This window comes from Otolemur garnettii, unplaced genomic scaffold (assembly GCF_000181295.1).
Source record: "Otolemur garnettii isolate 467f Iridium unplaced genomic scaffold, OtoGar3 scaffold00062, whole genome shotgun sequence".
NCBI lineage: Eukaryota > Metazoa > Chordata > Mammalia > Primates > Galagidae > Otolemur > Otolemur garnettii.
The window spans coordinates 7,984,114-8,001,044 of NW_003852457.1; the positions used below are offsets into that span (position 1 = coordinate 7,984,114).

General features: G+C 45.7%; 1 protein-coding gene across 1 annotated transcript in view; it reads left to right on the top strand.

Annotated features, from left to right (window-relative positions):
• Positions 1–10,728, top strand: part of HHLA1 (HERV-H LTR-associating 1) — a 32,341-nt gene extending 21,613 nt beyond the window's left edge. Inside the window, exons 14-16 of the mRNA XM_003792873.1 lie at positions 4,006–4,159; positions 8,814–8,896; positions 10,685–10,728. Coding sequence (XP_003792921.1) covers positions 4,006–4,159; positions 8,814–8,896; positions 10,685–10,728 — 281 coding nt within the window. The remainder of the gene's footprint in view (positions 1–4,005; positions 4,160–8,813; positions 8,897–10,684) is intronic.
• The last annotated feature ends 6,203 nt before the right edge of the window (positions 10,729–16,931 follow it).

Sequence of the window (16,931 nt, forward strand, 5' to 3'; positions counted from 1 at the left end):
CAGGACTGACTTTCTGTGGCTTCGCTGCACAGACAGAGGCCCAGGACTGACTTTCTGTGGCTTCGCTGCATAGACAGAGGCCCAGGACCGACTTTCTGTGGCTTTGCTGCATAGACAGAGGCTCAGGACTGACTTTCTGTGGCTTTGCTGCACAGTCAGAGGCTCAGGACTGACTTTCTGTGGCTTCGCTGCATAGACAGAGGCTCAGGACTGACTTTCTGTGGCTTCGCTGCATAGACAGAGGCTCAGGACTGACTTTCTGTGGCTTCACTGCATTTTTGCAGCTTTTGCTTGCCTCACTCCCTTCTTTACCATTGAGTCGATTTTCATAACAGAGAAACTGATACAAAGTCAGTCATTCAAAACCGGTTGGGTCCCCAGGCCCCTGGGGTGCAGTCCTGGCTGCCTTTCTGTACTCATTTCCTGAATGTTTCCGGACTATCCGGTCATATGTCAACAGGGCTTTATTAAACTCCTCAGATCTGCCTCAGCCCTGCTGTCCGCCTCCAGTGAATGGTGACTGGGCCTTTCAGACCTGAAGACATGATTCTGCTACTGAAGGAAATGATATCCCCTTTTCCCCCCAGGAGTCTAAAAAGCACACTGCTAGTGCGGATGGGGGCTTTTCTGGATGGAGTCTTAGAAAACAAGTTAACTCTCTCTGCACCTGTGTCTATATCTGTGTCTAAACCTGTTTCTGCATCGATGTCCATATATCCATATCCATGTAGCTCTCTGCCTACTTATTAACCTACCTAGCAGATATTTACCACATCTATCCATCCACCTACCCATCTGTCATCCCTTTATCTGTCATTTACCTTATGTATATCTGTATATCTAACAAATATTGATCATACCTATCCACCCATCTTTCCATCTATTCACCTACCCACCAAGCAGATAACTATCTAGCTAGTTATCACTATCTATTTATTATCCATCTATCCATCTGTCATCCACTTATATAAGGAAAATATAATTGTAAACTAAAGGGGCTTTGCATCTTCTAGTAAATTATTCTGCACACACACACACACGAATCATGCCACAAAGTCTCTGATGTTCACTCATTCATTCATTCCATAAATACTTACTGAGTTCCTACTGTGTGGGAGGCACTCTGCTAGGCCCATTCTTACTTTCTTTTCACAATAATTCTTGAAGGTAGAAATGTTATCATCATGGAGCAATTCTAGGGAATTGTACAGATAAAAGGGAACCAAATTTCCAGCCAGATCTGCCTAATTCTAAGGCTTGTGCTCTTCCCACCCCTCTGTGTTCTCTTTCCTGAGATGTACCATATATGCCAAAAGAAAAAAAAAAAGGCTACAGTTTAAGAAAGAAAGTGGTGAGTTTCTTAAGAGAAGAAGCAGTAAATGCTATGTGTCCAGAGATGAAGAGATTATTTCCAGTTGGGGATATCATTCAAGAGTTTATGGGCTGAGAAAGTGGCGTCTGGACAAGGTCACCTCTACCCATGCATCCCAACCAGAGGCATAGCGTAAGCAAAGGCACAGTGGTACAAAGGACTGATGTCTCCCAGGGGTGGAGGCAGGGCCCTGCAGCTAGAATAATGGTGCCGAAGGTGAGAGTGGTATTAAATGAGGCTGGAGAGATGGGCAAGAGTGAGGTCACCAGGCCTTGTCACCACTTCAGGGAGAGTGGTTGTCTTCTGAGCCAGGTGAGAGGGACATCATCAGATTTGTGTTGCAAAATGGGTTCTCTGAAGGCAAAAAAAAACAGATTAAAGGGGGTTGCTCGGAGTCAGGAGACTAGCAGGGAGACTTCTGTGCTAACAAGAAGAGGATGGGTGGTGATGATGGCAACATGTATATGGGGGGTACAATTTTTCTTTTGCCTGAAGTTCCATTATGACTCAGCATGGCATGGGTGCTGACTATGTAATAGGGAGGCTGTGAGTGATATTTAGGAAAGAAAATCAAGAGGATGTGATGTTAATGGAGCGAGCACAGGAGGGAAGCATAAACCATGCCCAAGTTTGAGCAACTGAATAGATTTCTGAGTGTCATTTCTCAAGTTAGAGAAGTGTGGTGGAAGTGTACTAGGGCAGAGGGGCATAGGAATCGAGCCCCAGGAAATATAATTATGTCCATGTAGTAAAGGGTAGTGGGTAGGAGAGGGCTCCAGAGTCAGAACGTGAGAGGGTCACTCCCTATTGTATTACTTATCTGGCCTCAGAATCACTCAGACCCTCAGTATCTTCTTCTATATACTTCTGATAACCACCTTGCAAGATTTTATAAGGATTAAGAGCCTGATATATATCAGGTGCTCAATAAATATTAGAGAAAAGTCATGCTATATTGGTGGAAATCGATGAATGTTCAGGAAGGTTTAATGTTCTAGTTGACTCAGGATAAAATATTTCCTTTCTATTTTTTTCTTTAAGTCTTTTTCTGACAGAGGAGTCTCTTCTTCACTCTAATAAATATATTACTGCTAAATTATAATTTTCAAAACTATAAAAACATGATTCATAAAGATAGCAAATGAATACATGTTAACATGTCGAAGATATCAAATAAATACATGTTAACAGGTAATTGATTTAACTCATCAATGAATAAGGAAACCAGGAAGATGGTAATGCCGGTTCAATGGAAAATTTCATAGGCAGTCAAAGGAATTTTCAAATGAATTTGCTAATTGATTTCCTATAGCAATAAACTTTTTTTTTAACTGAGCAAAAATCAATCATTCCTCTACCCCACAAAATTCATTTACATTGCTATGGACAGAAATTATCTGCATCACTCTTAGACAAGAATCATGTATATGTCCATCAGTTAACCTCTACCCCTTCAGAGTTGTAATATGATCTGTCCAATAGAAAGTCAATTAATGGGGTGCACCCTTATATGCCCAGACAATCCCCAGAAAGTCTACTGGACAATAACCAAACTATACTAAAAGGATAATCAGTAATCCTTTTTGCTTATTACTAGGTTTTAGGTCATTTTTTGAGAGTGATTAGTGCTTCTTTGGAAAATCATCAATAGTATCCTAATATAATCTTCCAGTCCCTAAAAGGTAAATTGTAGTAGGGAAAGGCCCTTTCCCTTTTTATTCATTGTTATAGCTCTAGAGTCTATTGGTGTGGGGCACATAGAGGGCGCTCAAGAAATTTTTAGTAAATAAAACAATATAATAGTTATTATTTATTGTTCACTTCTATGAATTGTCTCATTTAATCCTCCCAGTCACCCTATATAACAAGGATGGGTCTGCTTTTTTTCCATGTAAGGAAACATAGCTGTAGCCAGAGGAAGCTGTCATAGCCTCAGGAGATCCCAAGAAGATAGAACCTTAAAAAAACCTACTGTTTCCTTCTTTTATCACTTGCCTCCTTCTCCCTAAGAGCCACGAATTAAGTAACAGCGAAATTTGGTTCACTGAAGCATAATTAATCTTCAGCTTATGAAGACAGAGAACTCACAAACTCAGAACTTGGTTCCCCAATGACCCAGCAGGCTGGTTTCATCTTTCAACCACCTGTGCCTTCCTTCTCTCTCCCTTGTACATGGGCAGGCACACATGTACACGCACAGACATGCAAACATATGCACATACATGTACACACACACATATTGTGTGTACACATACCCATAGCCTCTGTACTCAAATTATTCTCCATTTTCCCTCAGCAACCCATCTCCCCTTCCACACTGTTGAGTCATCAATATACTCTGCCCCTTACACCAGAAATGCCCTCCACGTGATGTATTTCTCATCAATGTTTTAGATCTTTGTTCAATATTTGATCCTCAGAGAAATATCTCTGATGTCCTTCAGGAACTTGATCCCCACCTTCTCTCCACCTGGCTTTTTTGGGCAATGGTGAAGCACCCCTATGTGTGCCTGTCTGTCTCAGAACTACCTGAGATTACAGCAAGACTGGATTCACCTGGCACAGAGCTTAACAAAAGGGAGATGCTTGCTAAAGCCTCATGAATTTGACTGCTCTGAAATTGCGTCTTCTAGAGTGCCCTCAGCCCCTCCTCAAAGAGGGGGCCATGGCAGCTGCTCCTCTCATGCTGGCCGTCCAGAAGCTCAACCCATGCTTGATGGAGCTGTGCCGCTTTTTCCAGCAATGCCTCTGCCGGAGTCAGACAGATCCCAGGACAGAGGCCCTGAGGTAACCTGGCCCAGTGGCTGATTTTCACATCTAATATTTATAAGCTTCTTTTTCTGTGTGGTTTATCTGCAGGCCACAAGGTATTCAGACACCAAATAATCTACACACAAGTGGCAGGAGGTACATCAAGGAAAGGAGTCTTAGTGATTCCTCTACTAAATAGTCACATTCTTGAGATCCATCATGGTACCAAATTCATATCTGGGTCTCCAGAACCAATTGCAGGACCTGACACAAGAAGTACAATTGAGTTCAGTTGAAATGGAGATAAGTAGTATCCAACTGGGTTGGGTTGAGTTGTGTTGAGGAGTTGAGTTGTGTTGTGTTGAATTGAGTTGTATTGAGTTGAGTTGTGTTGAGTTGAATTGAGTTGAATTGAGTTGAGCTGAGTTGAGTTGAGTTGAGTTGAATTGAGTTGTGCTGAGTTTAATGGTGTTGAGTTTAGCTTGTCTTTCTTGTCAAGAAGAATTACCACAGAGGACTTTGACTACTCCTTTAATCCAGTTCCCTCAGCCTGATGATATTTCCTAGAAGAGGATGATCAGAGGATTTGTCCCTCCATCTGAAGGAAATGTCTTTAATAAATTTCTAGCAGTTATCTTCCAGTCAAATGAAAAGTTTGTAAAAATAAAATTAGAAAGTGGATCCCACTTATTTTAAGAAGATCTAAGCATGGACATTTTTCTGCCCTGTGATGTTGACATGCTATTATTTCTTTCCTTTTCTTTTTTTTTTCTTCTGGAATTTATTCTTGGGTATAAACCCAGTACCAAGTAACACAGAATAGATGAGTATTCCTGCAGGCTAATCTCTAAGATCTTTAATGTTATTTTCAAAGTCTATCCACAAGATCCAACAGTTTTTGAAATCTCCATTATTCTCTCCCTCTGAGCCCCAGGCCCAGGTGTGCTGTCTTTTCCCATAACCCCTTTCTGTCCCTGATCTTGGATTCCTCAGTGTGGACATTTCCTTCATCAAAAAAGGGCAATAAGCAAGACCCGGAGACCCAAAGACGAAGAAACTTTCACAGCAATACTTCCCTTATTGCCTAGGATAAAACCACTTATTAGGACTTTTACTTAGTAGTTCTTGGAATCAGCAACACCTGTTCTCTCCTACGTATCAGTGATGTAATGGAATAAGCCATAAGGATATACAGGTGAATCAGAAGTAGTCTGATGGTTTCATAACTGGGGAGAAGAAATGGTCACACAAAGACAAAATATAATATAGAAGGTGATAGAATCAAGCCATGTACCCAGGTAAAAGCCTGTTCAACCATATCCCACTGGGGGGAAATATCACATTTGAAAACATTCATATTGTAGATATTGGCTGAATGAACCAAATGAAGACATGCATTTCCAGAGAGAAGTTCAAGTTCAAATTTGGAGTAATGAAGCATCTATTCACCTGGACTTGTCCCTTCCTTTCCCTGCATTTTCAATGAATGGTGAATTGTTCCATAAACTTATATACTGAATATAGGCCAAAAATTCCAGAGTGGGAGGGGGTGTTACTCAGAATGTTTGTTGTATAAATAATACAGCCTCTGTGATGAGAGAGAGAGAGAAACCGACTATTTAGTGGAGAAGTTGGCAATGTAAAGAGATAAATTTCAAAGCAGTTGACAAGTCCTATTATAACAGATCCGAATAACATGCTGTGGAACCTCAGAGGAAACACCTAACAGGGTTGGATAGAGGAAAAGAAGTTTTCCCAGAAGAAAACAAGGGAGGTCACTCTAGGGAAAAGAAATAACCTGTGCAAAGATGGAGTGACAGGTCACCTGGATGCCTTAGGACCACTGAGATGTTTAATATCACTGCAGCAAAGATGGAAGACCACTGTCTCCAACACATGTTCCTATTCAGGACACCTTGCCCTTTCAAACACCTGGGTTACCTCTTACACATACAGATGATTTGTCTCTGGCTTTTGCTATAGATCTCCATCTATCCTGCCATGCTTTATATCCACTCCTCATTCAGAACAAATACAACATACGGAACCCTTGACGTCTGGCCTTCTACTCTGATTTTTAAACTGAGACACCCTAAACTCCCTCTCTTCACATCATCTCCCTCCCCTGGTCATCTCTTGAAACCTTTCCAGTGTAGGATCCCTACCACCACCCTTGGGACATACCGTCCCTTCTTGCAGGTTGTGAGAGCCCTGGTCCCTTCCCCTCCTTGTGTCTTACAAACTTTCTACCTCGGGCCCTACTCAAGTGTCCATGTCTCTGGCTCTGCCCAGGCTGTGGCCGACTCCACAGAGGATACAGCAGGTCCGGTCTGGCTCAAGGGGCTGGTGCAGTGGTGAGCTCATCCATCTAGCCTTTTCTGCATGAGAAATGCTTTCTGTCTAGGGGAGGAATGCATATTCTTGTCTTTAACAGGATCTGACTCTATTCCTTACAAAGTAATAATGGCCACTTGTCTATCATTCATTTCCCTCACTATATGCCTGCAGGATCCCCCTGCCAGAGAGCTCGGTGATGGGACATGTCATGTCGAAATAGTTCCTCTCCTGATCATAGAGGCAGAAAATTACCATTTAGCCTGCAAGTCATGTACTCTGTCAAAGTGAATTAAGGCACAATATGGCATCTCTTTGGTTTGTGAAGGTGTGGGTTCTGTTTCTACGGTTGCTAGAACCCAAGTTTTATTTGAAGCTTCGCAGAGCACCTTCATTTGAACCATGTTTGTCCATGTGGTAGCATCGTTTTCAAAAGCAAATAATTCCCCTGGGTAGTTAGTTTGATAATCTCTTCTGTTGGAAGCTTTCTGAGAAATATTGTGGCTGTTTTTATGAGAAAATATGCCTTGAACATTGTCAAAATAGCTAAGGAGGAATGACATTAGACCATAAAATCAAGGCCACCCCCCAAAAGTAAGTAGCTTACTATACTGTATGTCGTATGGAGGATGGGGCTTGAAGCCAAGGAAATTGGGTTAAATTTCGGCTCTGCCACTTATAATCTATGTGGTCTTGGGCTAGTCATTTAGTCTCTCTGAAACTCAGTTTGTTTGTGTACCAAATGGGTGTGTAGTCCTGCCTGTGTTTCAGGCCACACAATTCCAAGAGCACATTCCCACCGAAGGACAGCAGCATTTTTACCTGTATTGACAGTGTTGTGTGAACAAAATGAAATGAAATGAAATAAATGATGCATCTAATTGTTCTTCCCTGGTGCCTGGAAACGGCCCTCCGCAGTTGCTGCTGCAGACATTGCTGTGGGTTCTCTCTCGTCCACTCCCACCACCAAGTCTGTATCCCACCTCTAGCACACACCGTGTGTTGTTGCTATGGCAACTAAATGGTGGCCCTGTCAGCTGTTGAGCTGACCACGCTTGACATCCTCTCTCTTATGCTTGTGAAGGTCTCCTTAAGAGAGTGGGGTCGCAGGTTCAGAGGAAAAGCAGCCCAGGTTGTGTCCAGCCTTTGCCTCCTCACCCTCAGGTCCATCTCCTGCTTGTCCTCTTTTCTGCTCTTTAGTGAAGAGGGCTGACTTATGCCAACTACGTTTCCAGAACATCTTGCTGACAGCCTCGTGTTAGTTTGCCCAGTGGACAAGATTGGCAGGAGATTGCAGGGTGGCCTAGGAAGAAGCCAGAGAATTTCTCTGTGTCTCTCTCTGCTTTGGGCAAAGTTTCCAAAAATGACTCTGTCTCTTCTGCGGTTCCAGCTTCTCCAAGGAATCCTTATGACAGCTTCAGCTCTGTAACTCCAGACTCAAATATTGGTCTCCTTGCCTGTTGAGTGGCTGTGCGTTCTGGCATGGAGTGGCTCACCTGGGTTAAAATCCAGCACTGCCACTTGGAAGCAGTGTGTCCTTGGGCAAGGGGGTCAACCTCTGTGCCTCAGCTTTACATGTCCTTGTAAATTGGGAGTGATAGTACCTGGGAAATCTTTATAATGATCTGCATTTGAGAAGTTAGTTGCAAAATGGAAAGGAAATTAGAGAATGTTTAGTGCTACCACCTCACAGATCAGATGAGGGATTGGAAAGAAGATGAATTCCCAGAGTCATACCTTGAATCAGTGACACCATCTGCAGTGAAAACTCTCCTTCCTGATAACGTGACCAGTGATCTTTCCACTACAGCCCTTTGGAGCAACTCCTGTTGCCCTGACCAAGAGCAGGATATTCGCTTATGAGGTGCCACATTGTTAACAACAGCAAACCTCCAGCCCCCTCTCCCCATTGCTCACAGAAACGGACGCGCACCATCATTTATGGAGAACCTATTATATGCTGGGCCCTGTGCATGAACTTTACACATTTTATCTCATTTAATCTTCTTATAACCTGTGAGTGTAGATTCTTTTATTTGCCTTTCTCACACACACACACACACACACACATATATACTAAAGTCCAGAAAATTAAGTTATCAGCCTGAAGCTTCACATCCTACCTATTAAGTAGTGGGGCTAGGACTAAAAGTAAGTCTTGCTAACCCCCAAATACGAGCTTTTACCCACACAGCGTCCTCTCCTACCTCTCCTCGGATGCCCTATGAAGACAAACAGGGCTTCCTTGCTATGAGCAATGGCCATACATTCATATTTATGTACTTGCTTATTTTTATTCTGGCTGCCTTCTAATCGCAGCATAGTAATTGCTCCCACCTCTGGTTTAAATCTTCAGGTACTGTCCTGAGTACTATTCCTGGTATCTGAAGAATGCAACGTATGTCTGTCAGAGGGTGAAAAGGCTGTCACACTCTCACAGTACGTACCCTGCTTGCCTACGGTGTGACCTCACAGTGAATGCGTTATACCAGAGCCTCCTGTCACTCACAGTGATTTTCCTGCCCTAGCAGCAGGCCATGGAAATCTCACAGCTCACCCAGTCATCATCCATGCAGGAGAGTCTAGTATTCCTGATTCCTCTTCAACTAACAGCTTGATGTTTGCAATAAGGTATAGGAAAAAAAAATGCAGGTGGGGCGGCGCCTGTGGCTAAAAGAAGTAGGGTGCCAGCCCCACATACTGGAGGTGGCGGGTTCAAACTTGGCCCCAGCCAAAAACTGCAAAAAAAAAAAAAAAAAAAAAGCAGGTATAAGTCTGACCAAGCACTATTGCTCTCTGTGGGAACTCAGGCATATGTCCTAGCCTCTGAGTCCCCAGGTCCCCAATTAATACAGAAAGGCAAACAAAAATATAACAAAAGACAAACCCTACATAAACACTGAAATTCAGGACCAAAGAAAAATGGATACAAAGAATTGAAGGAAAAGAAAGCAGCGTGAAGTGGGCGTGTGACCATCAGCTTTATTTTTTTCTCCCCTGTCTACAGACAAAAGTGTCTGGTCTGGTCCCCAAACCAATGGCTTGTCCATTTTATCATGTCAAGAGACTCAGGTCCTCCAGAAATCATGGAACTACAAAGTATACCAAAATCTGTGGAAAACCCCTTGTTACTGTAACCCAGATACAAGCTGAGTGTCCATAGAGCCCAGTCTTGGCACTGTTTCACATGTAAACAAACCAACCACAGGCGAGCTATCCCATCTTCTCTTACCGCCCTTGTTGAAAATCAGGTGGGATCCACGGGATTCCCGACAACACTTCTAGAAACTCTTCTTGTTCTTTTCTCTCCATCGTCTCTCACATCTCATGAGCCACCATTCCAAAGCCTCTCCTTATGCCTGATTCCTTCTGCCTCTGCTCTTGCTCTCAAATGCAGTTTTGTTATGACTTACACGAATCCACCAGCTCATTTTTCCTGACTTCTCTTTGTACCATCACCTTCCCCTCTATTAAAAAATAGATGATGGCTCGGCGCCTGTGGCTCAAGCAGCTAAGGCGCCAGCCACATACACCTAAGGTGGCGGGTTCGAATCCCCAGCCCGGGCCCGCCAAACAACAATGATGGCTGCAACCAAAAAATGGCCAGGTGCTGTGGCAGGCGCCTGTAGTCCCAGCTATTTGGGAGGCTGAGGCAGGAGACTCGCTTGAGCCCAGGAGTTGGAGGTTGCTGTGAGCATGATGCCATGGCACTCTACCCAGGGGGATAGCTTGAGGCTCCATCTCAAAAAAAAAAAAAAAAAAAAATAGATGATGAGCATTAGGAGTGGACGGTTCAGAAGTCAAAGGCCAAAATCCCTTTACCCAGTGAGCAGGGGAGGGAATAGGAAACTTACAGACATGCAATTCAGTAGTTTTTCTTTTCTCATTGCCACATTCACTTCTCTATAAGTACAGCATGTTACATTTACTGAAGGTTTTAATGAGTTTGAATTAATGTCATGCAAACCAGATACAGCTGAGTACTGGAAAAAGTACCCTGAGCAAAGGTAGAGAAATATGGGCTGCACCTTGCTCAACTCTGCAGCTAACTGGAGGGGAAAGTCTTATCTGAGTCCTTCCCACTGTCTGACCCTGACTCTGAAAGACTCCTGTCCAGCACCATCTCACACCTGCACCCTGAGCCAACACTGGAGCTGTTTGAGTTTAACTCATGACTCTATAATATTTCTGTCTCATTACCCTGAGTTCTTTCTCATTTTTTTTCAGCCTTAAAACAAAAATGCCTTGAGAATATCTGCAAGTCTGTGTAAGACCTTGAAAATAATATTAGGGCCTAACTCTGACTCCAGGGGACATCCCCTCACCCTGTCTCGTGTCTCAAGGGGGCAACATTCGCAGGATTCACCCAGGCTCCAACTAGATCATCAATTAATCAAAAGTGGTTATTTGGGGGAGTAACATTTACGTCTCCCCTGCAAATCTGTGTAACGTATTGAGAGTCCAAGGCCCCATGTTAGAGATATCACCAACAATGCCAAAAGCGCCTGTCTGCTTCCAAGCCAAAGAAACATGATGGCTGTGCACAAGGAACTCCAGTGATGCTCACAGCGACTCTGATAATAAGGAGTGGGGGCAAGTGGGCACACTAGCCCAACAACCTAGTCCCGGCACAGTTCCTGAGGGGACTTAGACCTGAGACTTTCAGAAGACAATGAAAGAGTTGATTACGAAAGAGGGAGTCCATACTCTGGAGAGAGTGGGATAGAATTTTTCTGTCCAGTTACCTAAAACTTGGTTATATCCAACTCATGAAGGTTATATACAACTAGTCAGATTGGTCATACTATGGGATCTAGATAATTTTCCAAGCCATGTTAAGTAGCAGATGATGGAAACGTCCCTGCGGGAGGCAGTTTGGAGAACTGTTTTTATTGCTACCTTCTCTGGATTTCTCTTTTGTGGGTCCCACTGTATTCAGGGGTCCCAAGGGCAGTGTCAGGTTCAGTGATTCAATAGAAGGACTCCTGGAGTTCAGAAAAACTATTGTGTTTCTATTTGTCATGATTACAACAAAAGTCTACAGATAGAAATCAGCACAGGCAGAAGGCATCTAGAGCAGAGTGCCTGAGAGCCGGGGCACGAGCTTCCAGTCTTCCTCTCCCAGTGGAGTTGTGCGGTCAGCGCTTGATTCTCTCACAATGTGTGTAACGACACTTACGAGTACAGTCCACCAGGGAAGCACACCCAAGCCTTGGTGTCCCACAATTTCCCTGGGGGTCAGGCATGCCGGAATGGAATGCCTGCCTGCATGGCCAAACTTAGTTACTGTCTCCAGTCCTTTGAGAGCTCTGACTGAGACTGCATGACCTGAGGTCCCCACCATCAATCACATTGTGAGCATCAACTGTCCGGTGTGACCCAAAGCCCCAAGCGTACAAAGACACTCATCGGGCAGAATATTCCAAGGTTTGCCCTCAGGAGCTGGTCAAAGGCCAGAGCTCCCTCTAGAAGGTGCAGGGTTTGAACATCCTGTATTTGCTGAGTCCACCCTTTGCTGCACACCCACACTCTGCTGTGTCCCCTTCACTTTATTGGGTCCTGTGTTTTACTATCTCCAGGTTTGGAGCTGCTCTGACATCCATGTAGATGCTGAGCCTCTGAGCGGAGCATTACTAACCAAGTTTGCACTTGGCAGTGGCCCTGCCCAGACGTTTTTGGTCCTCATTGCCAGGGATAGCTTTCTCCCTGATATGTCCAGTGCCCCTTCTCCACTCTGTCACCTTAGGACCTGAGTGCCCATCACTTATCCCCCCTTCTGTGACCTATGGCTGCCCTTTTGTGAGGAAAGTCACTTTCTGTTCACGATCCAAGTAGGACAATTTTCTCCCATGGAAGACACTTGACTGCCCTGGCACTGACTGTAAAGAGTAAGGTGCTTGGGGAGGCTGAACTTGAACTTGAAGTAGAGGAGCAGCCAGTCACTCCTCTGTCTAGTCATATACACTGATTCTTTTTAATCTCCAGAACACTTGAGTTTATGTAAATGTCAATCTCATAAATGCCTACTGTCATGACTTTAGGGCTCTAGTTTGCAAAGATGAAAACACAGAAAATGGGGCAAAGGGACTCCTACTGAATAGGAATCAAGAGGAAAGGCCCATTTGATAAGTATGTGTTAATTTGATTAGACCCCCACATTGATATGAATTAAGGAAAAAATCCCCAAGATTCCTCAAAGAGTAACTTACCCTAAAGAATGAACTGTGGGCCTGCATCTGAGGCCAGGGCCATTCACTCGTGGGGAAAGCCCACGTGGACTTGGCTACCGCAGACCTTGGAGGAGTGAACATAACTGTAACCTTACAAAGCTCAAGCCTGCAGTATTTCTGAGGCCTGCACTGGGATCCTGCCCAGTACCAAAGACAAAGGCTCAGAGGGCCATATAGGACCAGTTTTCTATGTCACCCCACCTTTCGTAACAGCAGTGGTGGCCAGAGAAAAACAGGGCTCAAGAGTGAACTGACCAGTGCCTGGAGTCCGTGGGTCTCCTGGAGTTTAGGGGAGGTTTATCCCCTCCTCAGCTGAGTAAATTCTGAGTCAGGGGATGACTCAGGTAACGGGGTGGCCTCTGAGTTGCTGCTGAACCGGAGTTCCTACCATTGTGTGCATCTGTGGCCACCACTGTTATTGTACCTGAGCTGATGAAGGAGATTGTTGTTACATTTGTAACAACATTAAACTGCATTCTTCCTGGCAGCAAAGGTGTAGTTGCATTTTTATATATTCATTCATGCACAAAAGATAAGTTCAGTAGGAAAAAGAAAGAGAGAAGGAAAGGGAGAGAGAGGGGGAAGAAGAGAGAAAGTGGGGGAAGAAAGAGAAAGAGACAGAGAAGGACAGGGACAGGAAAAGGGAGAGGAAAGGGCAAAGGGAGGGAAGGAGAGAGAGGGAGGGAAGAAGATGGTGTCTGTGTTCCTGGCCCAGAGCATGTCTCTGTGTGTTTGTGTGTGCATGTGACTCCTACTTCCTCACAGCTGCACTTGTGCTATGGATTTCTGAGTGAAGAATTCAGGTGCTGATATAATAAAATCTGCAATGCTTTTTTTTTATTTTTAATTTTTTTAGGCAGAGTCTCACTCTGTCACCGGGGGTAGAGTGCTATGGCATCATGGCTCACAGTAACCTCAATGTCTTGGGCTCAAGCAATCCTCTTGTCTCAGCCTCCCAAGTAGCTGAGAGTATAGGCACCTGCCACAATGCCCGGATAGGTTTTCTATTTTTAGTAGAGATGGGGTCTAGCTTGGCTCAGCCTGGTCTCGGACTTCTGAGCTTAGTTAATCCACCCACTTTGGCTTCTGAGAGTGCTGGGTGTGGTGAGCCACCACACCCAGCCTGTAATCTGCAATTCTAAATACTCAATTTAGAACAGACTTTTTCACCTCTATCTGGGTTCTGATGAAAACTTCAGCCTCACATTATTCTATCAACCCAGAAGAGAAAGGCCAAGCTTCCAGCGACATTGGAGGCCAGTGGTTCTCAATCAGGAGTGATTTGGCCTCCCCTGGCACACTTGGCACTGTCCAGAGGCACGTTTGGTTGTCACAACTTGGTGCAGAGTGCCACTGGCATGTCATGGGTTGAGACCCAGGATGCTGCAGTGTGCAGGATGGCTCCCACGCAAAAAAAGAACGATTTGGCCCAAAACGTCAATGTAAGATTAAGACATCCCATTGGAGGCAATGGGGAGATAATGAACCTTCTTCTCCAATCCCCATGAAATGTCTAGAACAACACACCTGTGCGGGCTGTCATCACGCCTCAGAACTGCACAGTAGCTGCACTCTGGAAATGCTGCAAAGATGGATTTTGTTACGTTGAGCCAAATGTCCCTGTTGACCTGATAGCTGTAAGAACAGTGGGCCTTCTGTGCTAATTAGAAGGGACTGGAAGCCATGCAGCCGCATTCCTTAGTGCGCACACACACGTGGTCCTGAACAACAGCTGATGATCTTCAAACCAAAGCTTCAGGGCACAACTTCAGCTACGTACTTGAAGACACTGCTCAGTGGCTTCTGTAAAGCCTCACCTGTACCCTGATTTAACCCTCTGAGGGGTCGTCTCCTGCAGGAGGCAGAGGCAGGTGAGCAGCTCAGAGGGTTCACGGCCAGGCTAACCTGCATCCCAGAATGACCCCATCACTGACAGATGCTTCAACCTCAACACAGTTTTTTCTCATCTGTGAAACAGAGCTAATTCTCCATTGCTCCATTATGAGAACAGCAATGGTGGGGCTGCTATAGGGATGGTGAGGACAAAATCCCATAAAACATTTGTGGTACATGAAGTTAGTTCTCCTTGTTAAAATCAGGAAAGAAAACACTTCCCAAGAGGATATGAAGAGAAAGGGAGAGGAGGCAGGACTCACATAGCACCTCCCACGCACAGGACAAGCCTCACTGCCTCCTCCCAAACCTAGCAAGCCAAGACTGCAAGGTGACGTGGTCAAGGTCACACTGTGCTCTCGCAGGGCTGGCGGTAGAACCTAAGGTGTCTGATCAGGAAGACTTACCGCACCCTGCCCCACAGCTTGGGCAGCAAACCCCTGACAGAAAGGGGCCTCAAAGTCCCAGGTCTGAGGTCAAGACCGTATATGAAGAGTCGCCCCAGTGATCCTCCTGCTGAAGAATTAACTAGACCAGACAAAGCCAGTCCCTTTTCTGTGGGGGATCCCACGTGACTTTCATTAATTAGTCTTTCATCCCTCAGAGTTCCCCTGCTGACCCTGAGACATAATCCAGGGGCCTCCAAGCCTTTGAGGTGCCGTGGGGTGGTGTGGAACAGGGCCCCATTGTTCTCTAATTACAGCCTGGGTCTCCTCCGAGCTGGAGATGCGGCCTCTTAGTATGGAGCCCTGGAGGCCACCCTCCCCTCGGCAGCCCACCTGCCCACGCTCATGAAAGGCTGCTTTCTTATGTGGGGAGGGGAGGTGGTCACGTGACTAGGGGGCTCTCCTCGGGGTATAAAGGAGTCAGGCTCCCTCTGTTCTAAGCCACGCATCCTTCTCCAACTGCACTCAAGTGGAACTTTCACGGTAGGCACCCAGCTTTGAGGGGGTGGGAGCCAAAGAGGGACAGAGAGAGAAAAGGGGGAGGGAGGGGGAAAAGTGGGAGAGAGGGAGAAACAGACAGAGAAGGAGACACAGGAATGGATGGAGAAAGAGAGGAGGGAGGGAGGGAGGGAGGGAGGATGCACTCAAGGGGGCTCTAAGCCCATCTGTGAGGAGATACAAGGCCACCTGGATGGCAGGTGAATTCACCTGAGGGAGAGATCTCCCACCCCACGCCAGTGAAGATTCTATAAGCCTGTGCTGGCCCGCGGCCCTTCCCAGGGCAACAGCTATAGAAACACCATCACCAGTAACTCTGGGCAGTTCTTCCTGCCGCGCGCCAGGCATGATGTTCTGCCTTAACAAGTTTCCTCTGTCATCCGCAGGATGCCCTGATGGGACAACACCATTACACGCATTTTGATACCCAGGAAAATGTCCCAGGGCACCCCAGATCCATCCAGCTAGCAAGGCCTTGCTCTTAAATATTGCCTGGGCTGCTGCAAAATTGACCAAGGTTTCAAACATGACATACAGACCACAGTGAGGCCTGAGGGGCCTTCTCAGGCCCACAGGGCCAGCACTGGCCCACGGGACCATGGCAGCCCCACAAGCCTCCGTGGGCAGATTAGGAGAAGGTCCTTCCTTTGGGTGGACATAGCGCCGCACCCAGCTTGACCAACAGAAGGGTCCTGGAGTACAGTCCCCCCCACAAACGTGCATGTCCCCCAGATTCAGTGGCCGTCATGGTCACTCAGGGCTGACCATGTGCTGCCACCTTTCTGGCTGACACTGTGACTTCCCTTTTCTGGGCTCTGAGAAAGGTTGTTATCTGCTGTGATGACACACCCCAGGGAGTGGCTGGACAGTCTGAGGGTCCTCCCAAGAGAGTATGACCAATGATTATGAAACTTCTGCAGTGCATAATCACTGGGCCTTTAGTTTGGATTGAATGACCAGCCTGGCAGTAAGGGTCACAGGCGTAGAACAAAGATCTGAGTGGGACTGGCCCCCTTAGCTGGAGTCCTGGGTCTTCCCGTTGCCATAGCGCCTCCTTCTGGGCAAAGGTGGCTTCGGAAAGTGACTATCTCTGAGAGTCCCCTCAGACACTAGAAAATGAAGTGTGTGATAGTAAACTCTTTGGGTGCTGTTACCAGATGGTGCACAGGGCATGCTCAGCAGAGCACTTGACACCAGGAATGACCCAGTAAATGAGAATGTGTGCTTAAAGGAATAAAGCCCTAATTTTATAACTTGCTTTTTAAACATCATGGTAAAACTCACATGCTATCGATCACCTTAGCCCCCTTTAAGTGCACAGCCCAGTAGCATTAAGTACATTTCACATTTTTGTACAACCATCACCACCATCCACCTCCAGAAATTTTACTCTGAACCCATTAAGTG